At 40.3% G+C, this 14,639-nt stretch overlaps 2 protein-coding genes across 6 annotated transcripts in view; one reads left to right on the top strand and one right to left on the bottom strand.

Annotated features, from left to right (window-relative positions):
• The first annotated feature begins 1,561 nt into the window (after window positions 1-1,561).
• Window positions 1,562-14,639, top strand: part of tacc1 (transforming, acidic coiled-coil containing protein 1) — a 31,648-nt gene continuing 18,570 nt past the window's right edge. Inside the window, exon 1 of one of the 2 annotated variants that reach the window (XM_078248050.1) lies at window positions 1,562-1,710. Coding sequence is in view for 1 of the 2 variants with exons in the window: in XM_078248049.1 (XP_078104175.1) it covers window positions 7,357-7,424 (68 nt within the window). In the remaining variant the exon portion in view is untranslated. Of the gene's footprint in view, window positions 1,711-7,205; window positions 7,425-14,639 lie in introns of those variants that run through there. The other variant, XM_078248049.1, reaches the window with a different exon arrangement.
• On the bottom strand, window positions 7,918-13,795 carry aggf1 (angiogenic factor with G patch and FHA domains 1). Of its 4 annotated transcripts, none has more exons than XM_078248054.1 (16): window positions 13,754-13,795; window positions 13,601-13,662; window positions 13,003-13,196; window positions 12,704-12,803; window positions 12,404-12,597; window positions 12,041-12,172; window positions 11,685-11,885; window positions 11,416-11,485; window positions 9,979-10,087; window positions 9,776-9,827; window positions 9,570-9,671; window positions 9,312-9,480; window positions 9,032-9,111; window positions 8,812-8,939; window positions 8,620-8,719; window positions 7,918-8,510 (listed from the first exon to the last, which is right to left on the bottom strand). In XM_078248054.1, the coding sequence occupies exons 3-16, from the start codon at window positions 13,186-13,188 to the stop codon at window positions 8,256-8,258; spliced, it is 1,878 nt and encodes a 625-aa protein (XP_078104180.1). In that variant the 5' UTR covers window positions 13,189-13,196; window positions 13,601-13,662; window positions 13,754-13,795; the 3' UTR covers window positions 7,918-8,255. The 4 variants fall into 4 exon arrangements, with proteins under 4 accessions (XP_078104180.1, XP_078104177.1, XP_078104178.1 ...); XM_078248052.1 differs by lacking the exon at window positions 11,416-11,485 and adding an exon at window positions 10,328-10,784 and having other exon boundaries at window positions 7,919-8,510; XM_078248053.1 differs by lacking the exon at window positions 11,416-11,485 and adding an exon at window positions 10,328-10,784 and having other exon boundaries at window positions 7,919-8,510; window positions 13,601-13,785.

Below are 14,639 nucleotides of genomic sequence, written 5' to 3'. Positions count from 1 at the left end.
GCATATTATCCAGTAGCTTGTTGCCAGGCTACAGTGGGAATGAAAGGGATCCATAATTGATCAGGTTCAGCCTGTTAATCCATAGGGAAAAAGAAGTAGTAGAACAGAAAGTCCTCTCTTCACATATTGAGATGGAAACCACAGCTCTTTGGTGAACTGTTGACTTGGCCTGGTGGCTATGACAGCTGCAGTGTCTCTGTGTGCTGCTGCTGCTGCTGCTGAGCTGTCTGTATAATCCACAGAGTTTCTGTTAACTGCAGCAGGCAGATGTATTGCAGAGGCTTTCTGCTGCAGTTGCCTTCTCAGGATTAACCACTAGAGGGAGAAACCACTCACATATTTACAATTCATGACTGCTTGTGTTATGCATAGCCATGCATAGTGTGGTCATTACCATCACATTAACGGACAAAACTGTAAAATTATGATACCAAACTCTGTGTTTTTTCTTTAAACGGGTGCTACAAAAAGGCAGCACAGCAGTGACAACTGAACAGATGTTTCCTTTTTATTTAAATCATACTGCACATTCAAATCTCATTTTCAGTGGGATTTAGTTACTAAAATCACAGATCACCTTCTGAGTTTGTCATTTTTCAGAATAGCCAAGCTGAGTGGAGAGATCACCGAGAGAGCAGTACTCAGATCTCTTAAGTAAAAGTAGAAATACCATGCACTGTAGAAATACTCTGCATCTAAATGTTTACTCAAGTAAAAGTACAAAAGTATAAGCATCAAAATATAGGTATAAAGTACCAAAAGTAACCAATTTTCAGAAACATGTAAGCTATATTATGTTATTGGATTATCATTACATCACTTTAATGCTAGGTGGGGCTCATTTTAATTACTTGATATAGAGCTGGGTAGCTTGTGAATTTCCACCGGGGTCAATAAAGTCTAATATGTCATAATGTATTTGTTGATTATATTTCGTATAAATTATCTGAATTTTCAAAGTAACTGGTAACTTAAGTAATAAAATAAATGCAGTCGAGTAAAAAGTGCACTATATGAGTAGAAGTTGAATTGTAGTGCAGTAGAAGTATAAAGAGGCCGAAAATGGGAATACTCAAGTAAAGTACAATTACCTTAAAATTGTACTTGAGTACAGTAGCTACTTGAGTAAATGTAGCCTACTTAGTTACTTTCCACCACTGGAAGAGTTGTGTAAGTGTTTGTGAGTGTTTTGTGAATTGATGTAGATTTTAGCTGCTAAAATTGCTAGTGTGAAGCTATGATATTAGTTTAAATTGAGATGATATGAGTGTGTAATGCTGCATATAGTCTTTATGGTCTCTTGCTGTGCTAAATGCTCATTAAAGCATAAGTTAAACAAGTATTATTAAGTAACAGTGGATATGAACTCAGCAGTATGCATGGTAATGATAAATACAGTCGTAACTTGTAACTTATACTGTATAAAGACAAAACCTTATAGCACTGCAACTGCTGTGTCTTTAAAACCAACTCTGCTCTTGGCTCTTTGCCCAGAAAGTTCATTTCCCATCCAGCCACATGGACTAGGCTCCGTCAGGCAGATAGAACAAGTATTTTCCCTCAAAGAGCGGCACCTCCAAAAGCAGTCAGAGCACAAGCCCCCTTAAGGACCTCTGTCACTGACCAAGGACTTTTCTTTCCATTGTGTTGTTAAGGACACAAACCTCCCAGCAGATCCGTCACAGCCCGTCAGTCCTCAAAGAAGCCAAGGTATGATTTACACTCTTTAAACTCAAAATGTGACAGCCAGTCTGCCTGTCAGGTGTCCCGTTATTCATATCATTATGTGCTTTGAGTATATTAGTTAACTATGTGTTTTTTGGTACTGATCTGCTGACTTTTGGACAGTGTGCCAGATGACTCATTGAATGTGCTGTGTCTGGTTTAAAAAGTCCTGCTGCCATGTGGGAGCTATTGTCTTTTTCACGAACACAAAGCCTCTGTTCATGAATGTATAATTCCCCTCACTGGTCGACCCAGCAGTTTGTGTTGGGCGTGATGTGCGAAGCTGTTCAGTACTTCTGTTCATTAACGCTGAAGATTTGCAGAAACAACAGGCAGGTTACGGAAATATATGTGTCCTTGAGGTAGAATGAGACACAAAGATTTGAATGGAAAGAACTTTGGCAATAACAATAAGTTTCAGACTGAATGTTTGGTTTGTACAAGTTTTTAGCAGTAACCTGTATAAACAGGTCTGCACACACACTCACACACACACACACACACACACACTCACACACTCTGGTTGATGCTCTGGTTGAATGAACAGGCAGAAGTACCGGCGAGAACAGCACCGGCACCACCATCCGTGCTGTTGATGTAATCAGCAAAGTGAGATGTTTTTTCTATGAACTGACCAGTTTGTTGTTGTGGACAACTTGCATGAAAGATGCTGCATCACGTGAACACTGTCACTGTTGAGATTTTCTGGGAAGATGAGGTCACAGGAGACACACCCAGAGGCTCGGGCTCGAAGAAGGAAAGGCCAGGGGTGGAAGACGTTCAACAGCGGCTCTGAATGAGTCACTTGCCGGGAGGAAGCCATAGTTTGGTTGTGAATTTCCATTCTGTTTGGAGCACAAGAATTTTGGTCTGTATCTGGTATTTATACACATGGCATGACATACATGGAATGGGATATTCCCCCCTCAAATACACAAACAGAAGCCTTATGACAGCTTTAACAGGATTACATAATGTGCTTTAATAATGTTGCAAGAGGCTTCAAATAGTGTAATCTAATTTGCCAACATGAAAAGGGCCACTTTGAAAGAGGGTGCTTCAAGTAAAAAACATATTCACGCTGGAATGTAGATCATTTCCTTTTACTCAAAAAGATCAAGTTGGATGACCTGTGAACTCTTGGAGGCATTTAAACCCCCACTTCCTGACCTCTCCTCTCCTCACATGAGCATTCCCACCCAACACGTGCATTCTTTGTGCTCAAATCTCTTTTGACTGCCTTCCAATGATTACAAAACAAGTTTTAAAATAGTGCAATCTTGTGTGTTTTGAGCCTGTGTGCGCTGTTCTGATTTATAGAGGCTCACCGGGCGGTGTGGACGGACGTGGCTGGGAGGGCTGGCTGGGCCGGAAGTGGAGTGTGGGGGGGAAGCTGAGTCAACACAGAACTGTTTCTCAGACTTGTGTCGCTTCTGGTCTCATGCCTCTCAATGGAATCACAGGCACAGACCGAGATTGCGATAGATAACACAGAGTTGCAGACGTGGTCTGGCAAAAATGAAAGGAAAGTGTGTTGAGTTTGGCTGGGAAGGGTGGTTTTCTGCTTCTGTCTGGAGCCACAAAAAAAGAGAGGGTAACACAATCAGTGGTGGAGGAAGTATTGAGATCTTTTACTATGTTAAAAATACTCTATTTCAAGTAAAAGTTCTGCATTCATACTCTAAGTAAAAGTGCAAAAGTATTAGCATTAAAATATACTTAATAGTACCAAAAATAGTCATTATGCAGAATGGCCCATTTCACAACATATTGTATTACTGTATTATAATTAGTGATGCATTCATTAATTAAGTTAATGTTGCAGCTGGTACAGGTGTTGCTAGTTTTAATTACTGCTATAGCTTAACCTATAAAATGCATCATCGTGTATTAGTTGATTTATTTTTTGTATTACTAATCTAACTCTGCAAAGTAACTAGTAAGTAAAGCTGTCAAATAAATGTAGTGGAGTAAAAAGTAAAATATTTGCCTCCAAAATGTAGTGAAGTAGAATTAGAAAGTATCATAAAATGGAAATACTCAAGTAAAGTACAAGTACCTCAAAATTGTACCTAAGTACAGTACTTACGTGAATGTAGTAAGTTAACAAGTGTAACTGAAACACACATTAGAAAGATATGTAGAGTATTGCATGTAAAAGAGCACAAAGGCATCAGTTTTGTTCAAAACACGGTGGGTTCTTACTGTTCAATCAAAAACATGCTTGTGTCATCCTTCATTTGGAATATCATTCATTCGGATTGTTTTTCATTCTGTGCATTTCCCTATTCATCTCCTGATCTGTGCAACACATTTCTGCAATCTACTTGGTTTTTTTTTATATTGAAACACACTAGAGTGGACTACAAAGAGACTCCCATCTGTCTGTACAGCTATTGTCTTCATTTTGTGGCTGTGATCACTCACGTGACCCCATGACTATGTGTACACTGTGTATTACACAAAAACTTCATTCTGCCACACAGCTGTTTGAATCGCTCTGAAAAACACATTGTGACTGGCATTTCAAAGTACAACAAGCTGTGTTCGGCTCCGAGCAACGCAATACACCAGACAAGCTCTAAACGCATGCAACTGCAGTTCAAGTCTTATAAATAGTGAGACTGTCACTAACTGAACTGTATTTATGAGGTACATTTTCCTAAATTACAGACTCCAGTGAGCCTAGCCCAGCCCTTGACCATGATGGAAATGAATGACATCCTGCCCCGTGTAGGGAAACTATGAATGATGATGATGAAGGAGTTGCTCTCTTACTATTACTTTGTGGTCACTCCTCTGACACACAGCGGGGGAAGTCTACAGTACACAGACTCTAGTAGTAGTGTTCACAGTCTATCAGTTGATGTCAGGCTCTTCAGTCCATGACAGATCAGGATAATCTGCATGTCTGGGCAACTTTCTCTCCCCAGCTTCCATATGGTGGCAGAGTAGTGCGAGGGATTATCCCATAACACTGGAGTTCCAAACCTTTTTGGCTTGTGTGACCCCTGAAAACAAAAACAAACAAAGTCTACTTCTGATTTCCCGAGCAGCCCAACCAAAGAGTTAGTCTTCCTTTTCAGATTGTTTCATTTTAGAGACTAAAATGACCTATTGACTAACTGAAGGACGCTTTTGCTAATTCAAAGTAGTTTAAGTAGGTCCTCCGAGAGAAGGTAGGAGTAGACTTGCTCGCAATCAGTCAGCTGCTACAGGCAATGTGCCTCATCATGGCAGTGTTTTGGAAAAATGCAACAAAAATAAACTCATCTGATGGTAAATTCTTGTTTTTTTTGGTGGAGAATCAATACATCTCACTAATCAATGGAAACCATCCAATACCAGCGGAGATGACAGGATGCTGGTAAAATGCAGTTTGCACTGCTGATGAACTTGAAATATCGCAGCTGTCTGCGAAATGTTTAACAGCTCTTCTTTGACAATTGGGCTATGGGCACATTAAAAAAATCATCAAATTAATAAATAAAGTTGATTCCATGGCCAAAGTGTATCGTTAAAATATGGCTTAAAGTAGAATTACGTCATCAAAGGTTGAGAAAGGAACATTTTCTCAGACAAAAAACAAGTCAATATTTGACTTTGTTTCATATATGAACTGTGATTTAATAAGATTTATTTAATTCAGTTTCATGTAATTGATTCAAATTAATTAACTTTAATTCAATAATTGTATTTTAATTTAATCTGTTTAGTGCAATTTAATGTAATTTATTTTAGTTAATTTAATGTATATAATGTAATTTATTGTAATTATTTAAATGTATTTTCTTTTATATTGTACATCACTTGTTTGACAACATACTGAACGTAACATAACCATATTATAATAACCACAACCATTTTAGTCAAGAATGACAGTATGTGAGTCTTAAAGGTGCAGTAGGTAACTGCACCTTTAAGACTCACATACTGTCATTCTTATAAAACTAACTTTCTGTCATATTTGCTGAACCCTATGTTCCAGTAGAACTACATGAAGCAGGTCATTTAAAATAAAATCTGGCTCCTCTGACACCACCTACAGCCTGTAGTGTGATTTGCAAAAATCCACCGCGCCCTGTTCAGATGCACCATTCAGGGCCAGGGGGGTGTCTAACTGTGTGTCAATCACTGCTCATGCACACGCATTAATTTTCCCTTGTGGGGGGAGGGGCTAAGGAGAACGTTTTGGGCTTTAGCAGAAAGGGGGAAGGGACTGAGAAGTTGTTTGTATGTTATTTTTGTATGTTTTGGCTAAGTCCTGGATCTTCACAATCCTACCTACAGCACCTTTAATATGATGAAATTTAACCTTGCATTTAAAAATAACTTCTGATTATCTGCAAATATGAGACGCTCCTTTCTTCTTTGTCTAATCTTTAAAAATGCAACACACAACAGTGTTTTTTTTTTTTTTACAAGTCTGCGTGATTGGGTGTATGTATGCATGTATGAAAAGGGGATGACCTTTTCTTGCTCCTGTGTGCAGCCCAAAGCTAGAAGGGGTTGAAAACCAGGCGTCATTATGAGAGCCAGACATTGCAATGGCAGGTTTTCTTAAAATACAGACATGGTGATATAATAAAAGCAGCCCTCGTTCTGCATTCTTAAATCCCAATTGTTTATTTTGTGTGTGAAAGATGCCAAATTATCTAGATTTGTTATATTGCTATGCAGGCTGAGGCTTGTCTTGAACAATCACATGGATTAGAAACACTGTTTCTTGTCTGTCTCATAACCCCGATTCAGTTTCAGCTCCAAACCTAGGCTTAGAGGGAACTAGTTTTCACTTGCCTGTGAGAGTACAATCCCAGGAAAAAACAGCTGCCTCAAGAATATTCACATTTTCAAACTGCAGGAGAAGTGAAAGTGTATTCTCTCTGCAAGATTAATAAGCACTTGCACTCATTCTGTTACACAGATTTCACAACATGTGTACACTCCAGTGTTCAGCTAAACAGTTGGGAAAAATGCACTTCAACATGGCCGGCAAAACAGAAGAGATTGAATTACTGGTATATTATCATTATCACGCAACAGACTGTGAATATAACTCAAATCTGCTCATTTCCCCCTAAAGGACTTAGAATCACATCACATTTTGCATAATAACTTCTGAAGAAATTACATTATGAATGGCCTGCACTTGAAAGAACAGTGGATCAGTGTTCCTCTGAATACTCTTACAGTGTCAGGAACTGGTCAAGCCAGATCTTTCAAAAGCCTTGAGCCACATCCTCACAGAGGAATGAATTCCCACTTTATCTCATAACTCAACCACATCGTTTTATGGCTGAGACTTTCTACCCAATACAACCGGGCACTTAGGACACAAGCTGATCCCTCCCAGTTTTGTTACACTACAGTATAAGCTGCAGAGTGTTTACTTCCAGTTAGTGCAGTTAAGTTGAGGGAGGAGATAATAGGAGGGAGGGACAAAAGAACCCACTTGTCAAGAGAGAAAGAAATCTGACAGCATTGCATCACTACTACTGAACCAGCTCTGTGAAGATAGGTCTAGCAATGCAAGACTACAATTGAACAGTCTCAGAGGAGTGCAGTAAAGTGCCTACTAGCTAAGACAAACACACTGGTGGCGGTGTCTATCCATCGACAGGAAAGATCAAAATGGGCGGCAATATAAGTCAGAAGAACAGCAGGCGAACCAGCTCAAGGAGTCACACCAACAGTGTCACGTGAGTCAAATTACTCACCTGTTTGATGCTGATTTTAAAGACTAAATCTTTTGTCACTTCGTCTTCATTCATTGATTTTAAACGTGTTGCTTGCAGCTGAACCAATGATGTATGAGGCTTTTTATCTCTCCCACATTACTAGTTCATATTTGTGAAGGTGTATGCAGTTATAGTAATGCAGTAGCAGCAAGAATATACAACATGTACTACTATGATGTAAACTACAATACTGGGCGTATAACTAGACTTCTCATTCTTTTTCCATTTGGTGTGAGAGTGGACTCTATTCAAGCATACACTTGGCAGACACGTGCAAATATTCACACACCCTCACACTGAACCCACAGATAAGACTGCATACAGGCAGATTGTTAAACATGTTTGCTCACTGGCCTTACACAAGTATGTGTATGTGTGTGCCCATGTGCTTTTGAGCAAACACACCAATGACAATAATAATAGGCAAATAATCAAACTGCACCAAAAGGTTAAGGACGTTCACATTTTTATGTGCAACATTTTTCTTGTGGGGGTGGGGGGGGGGGCACTATTACACCAAGAAGTTGTGACTGGTTTAACATGATCAGTTACAGGGTTGTCTTCACAGATCCACAGTTGTCTCGTCATAGCATGATCTCATTGTGAGAAATATAGCTTCACTGTGTCAATATTTGCTTGAGGCGATTCATTTTCCTTTTCATATCCCTTTGTTCTGGGAGGCACAGTGGCAGCTCTGTCAATTTACAGACATCACATTTCCTTTGACAGGAGAGAGATACGCATCAAACCTCCCAGCTTTTAAATCCACAGTATATTCTCTCTCACGTATTCCTAACTTTGGCCGTCTGTATCAACACCTGCTTGTGTGTTTGCAGTCTCAGTCTCTTCTCCTCGGACCCAGGCTTTGGGTGACGTGTTCTTCTGCGTTTTAGGAGACAGCATGTCAGGCTGGCACGAATCGGCAAATCTCTCGCGCGCTTTCTCCCAGTTCTTCTGGGACTTTGATTTGGTCATAGAGACGCCGTCCAGAGACATGGCGCCACCAGCCCCCAAACCTGAATGGGACTTCCTGATTTTCAGTTCAATCTGTGGGGAAAGGAATGAGAAAGAAACACAACCAAATAATGTTGTTGCTTCACAATTCATTTTTAGTCCAAACAGAATCTGCCAACAGAACATCCCCAGATTGTCTTACCGGGTCTTTTCTTCCAGTTCCCTCTTTACCCAGGCCCTCTCCTCTCTTCCAGCCCATCTTTTCCAGCATTTTCCGTCCTTTATTGACTTCACTGATCTCCCTTTAAGAAGACAAGTAAGACATAATACATGATTACCACTTCATCCATTGTTTTCCTTCTTTAGCAATTACAGTCAGGGACAACATACTTACTGATGAACAGAAGCAGGTGCATCATCTCGTTGGAAAACACCCTCGCTGCCCACCGTCTGTCGTCGAGACTCTGCTCGGTCCTGGTATCTGGGGTTCCTCAGGGCTTTGGCCTCCTCATACTCACTGCTCTGTTTACAGAAAACCAAAGAGGTGACTGGCTCCATTTTGGCTGAGTTTTTAAAACTTAAAACTGGTGACAGTTAGTCCTGATAGCACTCACCTGCAGGCCATATTTGGCCTTCATCTGCTTCAGTTCCTTTTGTCTCAGTGCCTCTTTATCCTCTTTGGTGAGAGCAGGGCCTTTGGGAAAATACAGAGTGAAGCTAAATATTACACTCTAAAATAATGTTCTCCTCATGTCTTCTAACATGTGGTACACAATCAAAACTAGTGAATGCAATCTCACACTGAGCCTTTGTTTGAGGAGTAGCTCAGTATACCACTGTTGTATCATACAACAAAATGTTTTTCTGTGGATGTGTTTTCGTGAGGTGGCTTACCTGTAGTATTCTCCTCCCTCCTGTGCTTGCTGAGGTGAGCCATCACCTGACCAGGCTCACAGCCATCGCAGGTATCAGTGCCCGAGTGGATATGGAAGGACAGCACGGTATCTCCCATCTTCACCTCATCACCGTGCATCAGCGCATGTGGCTCACATTTGGTTTTAGGCTGCAGAATAAAGATGCATTGATCGCGTCATTGCCGAGTTAAAGTTGAACTATTTTATTTAGGAGGCAACAAACAGACATAATGTTGACCTGCAAGATCCGGTTGCCATTGATGACTGTTCCATTCTGGCTTCCCTGGTCCACCAGCATGTAGCTCTGCTGATCCTGGTCAAAGTACACCTCTGCATGGAGCTAAAACGAAATACAGTTCACAGTTAGAAACATCGCATAACCCTGCAATATGAAAAGAAAGTTTGAAAAAAAACCTGGACAAATATAAAAGTGGAGAGGGGTACCTTGCTGACTCCCATTTCTGGTATTCGGATTGCATGGTCCATATCTTTCTCTCTGCAACAGAAAGACAGCATGGTGTCTTTATGACTTGCCGACAGATCATTTCCTCATATTTTCACTAAGTCTGGCTTGGTATGAAAGTATGAAGCCTTTTACGGATATGTAACTCATGCTGCCACATGACAAGAGAGAAACTAGCACAAACCTGCCAACGGTGGCTCGAGAGTCAGCTGTGATGATGAACAGAGAGCCCACCTGCAGCACTGGAGATCTGACCACTGTCACTCTTACACAGGGCGGCCAAATGTCTGTGACTGCAAGAAAAATAAACCAACTGCATTGTCACAGGAACATTGCGACCTCAGAATAGTACAGATGACAGGTGATGCTCTAACTAGCTTCAAGTTACTACCAGATTTAACAAATGTACATAAGAGCTAATTGTTTGTCTTTATTTCTATAGCACATTTTAGCAACAAGGTGATTTAAAACGCTAAACATAAAGCATCTTGTGCCCAGAACAAGCTCTGAATTTGGCTCGTTTCCCCTCTCACCTTCATGACTCTGAGTCTCCATTTCGGACTCTGGGCTTTCCTTGGAGCTGGAGCTAGAAGACGATGAGAACGAGGGAGTGGACCCCCACTCCTCTCTTTCCGACTCTGTAATCTCACCCTCTTCCGGTTCGCTGTTCCCCTCTGAGTCATTGCTCCGAACCGGGCTCTTTTTCTTCTTCCGTTTTTTAGACTTGGATTTCTTCCTTTTCTTCCTTGATCTACCTTTGTCCTTATCATCCTTATCATCATTGTGTGAACCGGTTTCCTGCTTCTTTCTTTTTGACAAAGATTTGTCGCTAACCGCTTTATGTTTAGAAGAGTCTTTTCTACGGGGAGCCACATCGGGACTGCGAGACTTTCGCTTCAGTTTTCGGGATTCTGTGGTCCTCTTAGCTGTTGGCTTTTCGACCCAGTCCATTTCTTCGTCTTCCAACTGTACCTCATCAAATATGATTTCCTGCCATCAGACAGTCGACAGTGAGATTACAATCTCCAGCGATGTTCACTGACAGGGGCAAGTTGGCTTTGTAGATCCCAGGTTTCATGCCAGGCACTGTTTTTGTACATGGTTTCAGTCTTCAAAGACAATTCACTATACACCTCCAATAAATTACACCAGGGAAAACTTCAGTGATCTAAATATTACTTTTTACCTTTGATTTATAAGCACAGGTGGCCAAATCCTTGATTTATGACACAGAGTAACTAATGACCATTTGAACAGATGTTAGATCACACAAACCACTGTTTGATAGCCTACGATATAAAATGACTGAATGCTTTATGATTTAAGTCTTACAACTTGGGCTTTACTTTCTTAGTTTGACCATCACATTATTGTGCGAAAATGTCACTTACTTTAGAGCTTGACATAGACCCAACCAGACTGTGTGAATCATCACATCACAGTCAAATATTGGTAAGGTGTTGCTTGTGTGAATAACAGCTTCATTGGAACTGTGTAAGTGATGTATTAGTATTGATTCCTCCTATTGTGATGGCAAAACTATTAAATAAAGGCCCAGGTTAAAAAAATATCTTGAGCTATTCTTCTGAATGGCTTTGCATGGTGGTATTAAAAGGTGTACCTCTGTGGGAAGCAGTATTCCAGTAAGAAGAAATCTTCATTTTAGCCAATGAGTTAGTCACCTCTTGCACCTAGGTCAGAGGATAATCTTTTAGTAAACTAGCCTCAAATTTATACAAAAAAAAAGCATTTGAAGACCGAGACCAATACTGTAAAGTCATTCGTTTTTTAAACAGGGGAACTACAAAGTCAAAAAGCCAGCTATCAGATACTGTCAAGTATAACATTAAACCATGGTATGCATCAATAAAAGATCCAGGTGTTACATACCTTATCATCCTGGTGTGAGATTTTCTTGGACCCTTTCTTAAACTTTTTGCCCTTCTTTTCACCAGTGCTCTTGTCATGGCAAAGCTCTGCAGCAGTTTGTGCAGCAGGCACCTCAATCCTGGAATGAAATTGGTATCGCCCACTCTCTGCATCATAGTAGTAGTAAATGCCTGTGTTGGCATCATAGTACAATTGACTGGCCTGCGGAAGAGAAAAAACACATGTAATATCAGAGGACTGGTACAAAATGTCTGTCAGAGAGGGGGAAAAAAAAAAAAAAAAAAACTAAATTGCTGCTAAAATAATTTTGCTATAGACAGCCCTCAATTTTACTTAAAAAGGTTTTTTTGACAAACCGAGTCATAGTAGAAGCCTGTGCTGTGGTCATAGTACATTCCAGTAGTCTCATCGAAGACAAACCCAGTCTGTGTCATTGCCTCTTCAGCAGTGGCCCTCAACATGTCAGCTATGGATCCTCCATCACCCTCCTGAAAGTCATAATGCCATTTATTAGTCATAATGTAAACTCTCATTTATTTATTCAATTTATCCACTCATATCAACATCTCATTTCAGTATTTGGGATTAGTGTTGAACAATTAATCAATTAGCCATTGAACCATCAATTACAATTCTGATAATGATTTTTTAGTCATTCACGGTGTAAAGAGAAATATTTGCAATTACTTCTGCTTAAGTAACTTCTTAATATAACAAACCTCTGTTGTGACTGCAACACTGTCGTCAGTGGGAGGGTTAGCACCAGCAGCTGCTGCTTCATTTGGTGCTGAAACCTCTGCGGCCTCGCTGCCATCAGCTGCATCCACTGCTGCTACTACTGTGTTCAGGCCGTCCGTTGTGTCTGAAGCCTCTGGGTTCTGAGAGTAGCCTCCATAGTAGTAGTTGTAATACTCTGGAGAGGAATAGTGAACAATTTCTAACAGTTGACTCGCTTTCTGACGGGCGGGAAATGATAATTTTATTTATTTATTTAATGTAAATATACAAAACTAACATACCAGTTTCTGTCCATACATTTTCTTCTGTCTGAGTTTCACTGTCGACTCTGTCTTTATCTTTCTTCTTCCGGTCATGAATCTCTGCACTCAGATGGTCAACCTGAAACAATACATTTTAGATACATTCAATTGGCAGGCGTTATTGAAACATCTATCGTAGTAACGTGATAATAGAACTGTAATGATTCACAAACTCAGACTGATTTCATTCATTCCTTTTGCAGCAGTTGTGGACCACATTGCGTAAAATAAAGACCAGGTCAGAATGGTCATTTCTGTAAGTGCTACTATGCACTGACTTGTTTCCTCAGGTCTTCGTTGTAGCTCTCTGTGCTCCTCTGCAGTCTTTCGGACTGGTTCAGTTGTTTCTGTAACTTGGTCAGCTCGGCTCTGCACTCGTGGAGCTCCTGCTTCAACGACTCTACTTTCAGACGGAGCTCAGCCTCTTCAGACTCCGTGTCCCTTTCTCCATCTTCATTCTCCATTAGTTTAACTGAAGACGATAACATTGAACTTTGTAACTTGTAACGTTAGGAAAGCTGCCGCAGAATATTAGCCATATTTACATCTAGCATATCGGTTCTTGGAGGTAGTTATTTATTACAACAAAGACAGTAACGTTAGACAGCACAGTTGGCATAGCTAGTATATAGTACAGTATAGCTAGTACACAGTATACGGTATACGTGCAGTTTAGTGTCCCAAATTCCCCATACAATTAATTATGAACCTGCTAAACCACCTGTGCTGTTAGGGTTAGGGATAATAAACTAACCTGTGTCAAATAAGACCCTCATCATTTGGGACACTCGGTTTTTGGAAATTAATTTGGGACAATAAACTGACGAGCTAACGTTGTAGCTAACGTTAGCTCCGTCTGTAAGGTTCACTTCTTACCGTTTGCGTCGCTTCCGTCTCTTTGGCAGTGAATTCCCTGTCAGCACGACACATGAACCGACCTGAAAGTTGAAAATAAACATTTTGTAACTACCCTGTATTTCCGACACACTCGAGTACATGTTTTGATGATAATTAGACAGTTAACGTTACAGTTATAACCGTGGTAATGTTTACTGTCCACCCTGTTCGCAACCGCCATTTACTACTTGCTAATACGTCACAACGGAAGTACTTCTTCTTCAGGGTTGGCGGACTTCTTTGTTGAGAGTGAAGACAGGACCGTCTTTTTAATGTAAGGAATGCACATGATGGCAAACTGTTTTATACTTAATGTTTTTGTCACATGCTGTATGAGTGAATTTACACAATAATGTTAATGAAGGAAAAAAGCTTGGCGGACTTCTTCGTTAAACCTGACACATCTAGAAGAACTTTACTGCCACCCATCGACGAACTATTTTCATAGTTTTCCGTTTAAACCCCTTTATATACAGCTCATGGTAAAAAACTAGTAGGCTAATACATTAGGTTTGACCCATTTTACACTTCCCTTTCTGATTTATGGTCTTTACGGCGACATATTTTACTACGGAGCCGGTAAGTGTCAGAAAACAGCATACAATGCTCCATCTGCTTTCACTTTTCACTGTTTGTCCAATCCTTTATATTTATTATTGTAGATTGCACTAATCACCCTTCAGCTGAAACTATAAGACAGATGCCACTAGCTAAGATCAAACATTCTGTGATCTGTGATGAACGCTGATTAGCTTGATTTTAGTGCAGTATTATGATCATTAAAAAAATCACTGATTTCAAAATGTTTTCAATTTTAGAGGTTCTTGTTATGAGGATGCTCAGTGTCTCTGTGAATTTGCAATATAATATATATATATATATTTGTACAGTATATGAATTGCTAATTATAAATCCAAAAGAGATTTACCATCCAGGCTAAGCAACTGCCCCAGGGCCTCAGAACACCAGGGGCCCCAAAAGCTCTCGGCTTCCTGTGGGTCAAATAGTTTGGGGTAGC

This window comes from Sander vitreus, chromosome 4 (assembly GCF_031162955.1).
Source record: "Sander vitreus isolate 19-12246 chromosome 4, sanVit1, whole genome shotgun sequence".
Lineage (NCBI taxonomy): Eukaryota > Metazoa > Chordata > Actinopteri > Perciformes > Percidae > Sander > Sander vitreus.
This window is presented reverse-complemented; position numbering and strand designations above follow the sequence as displayed.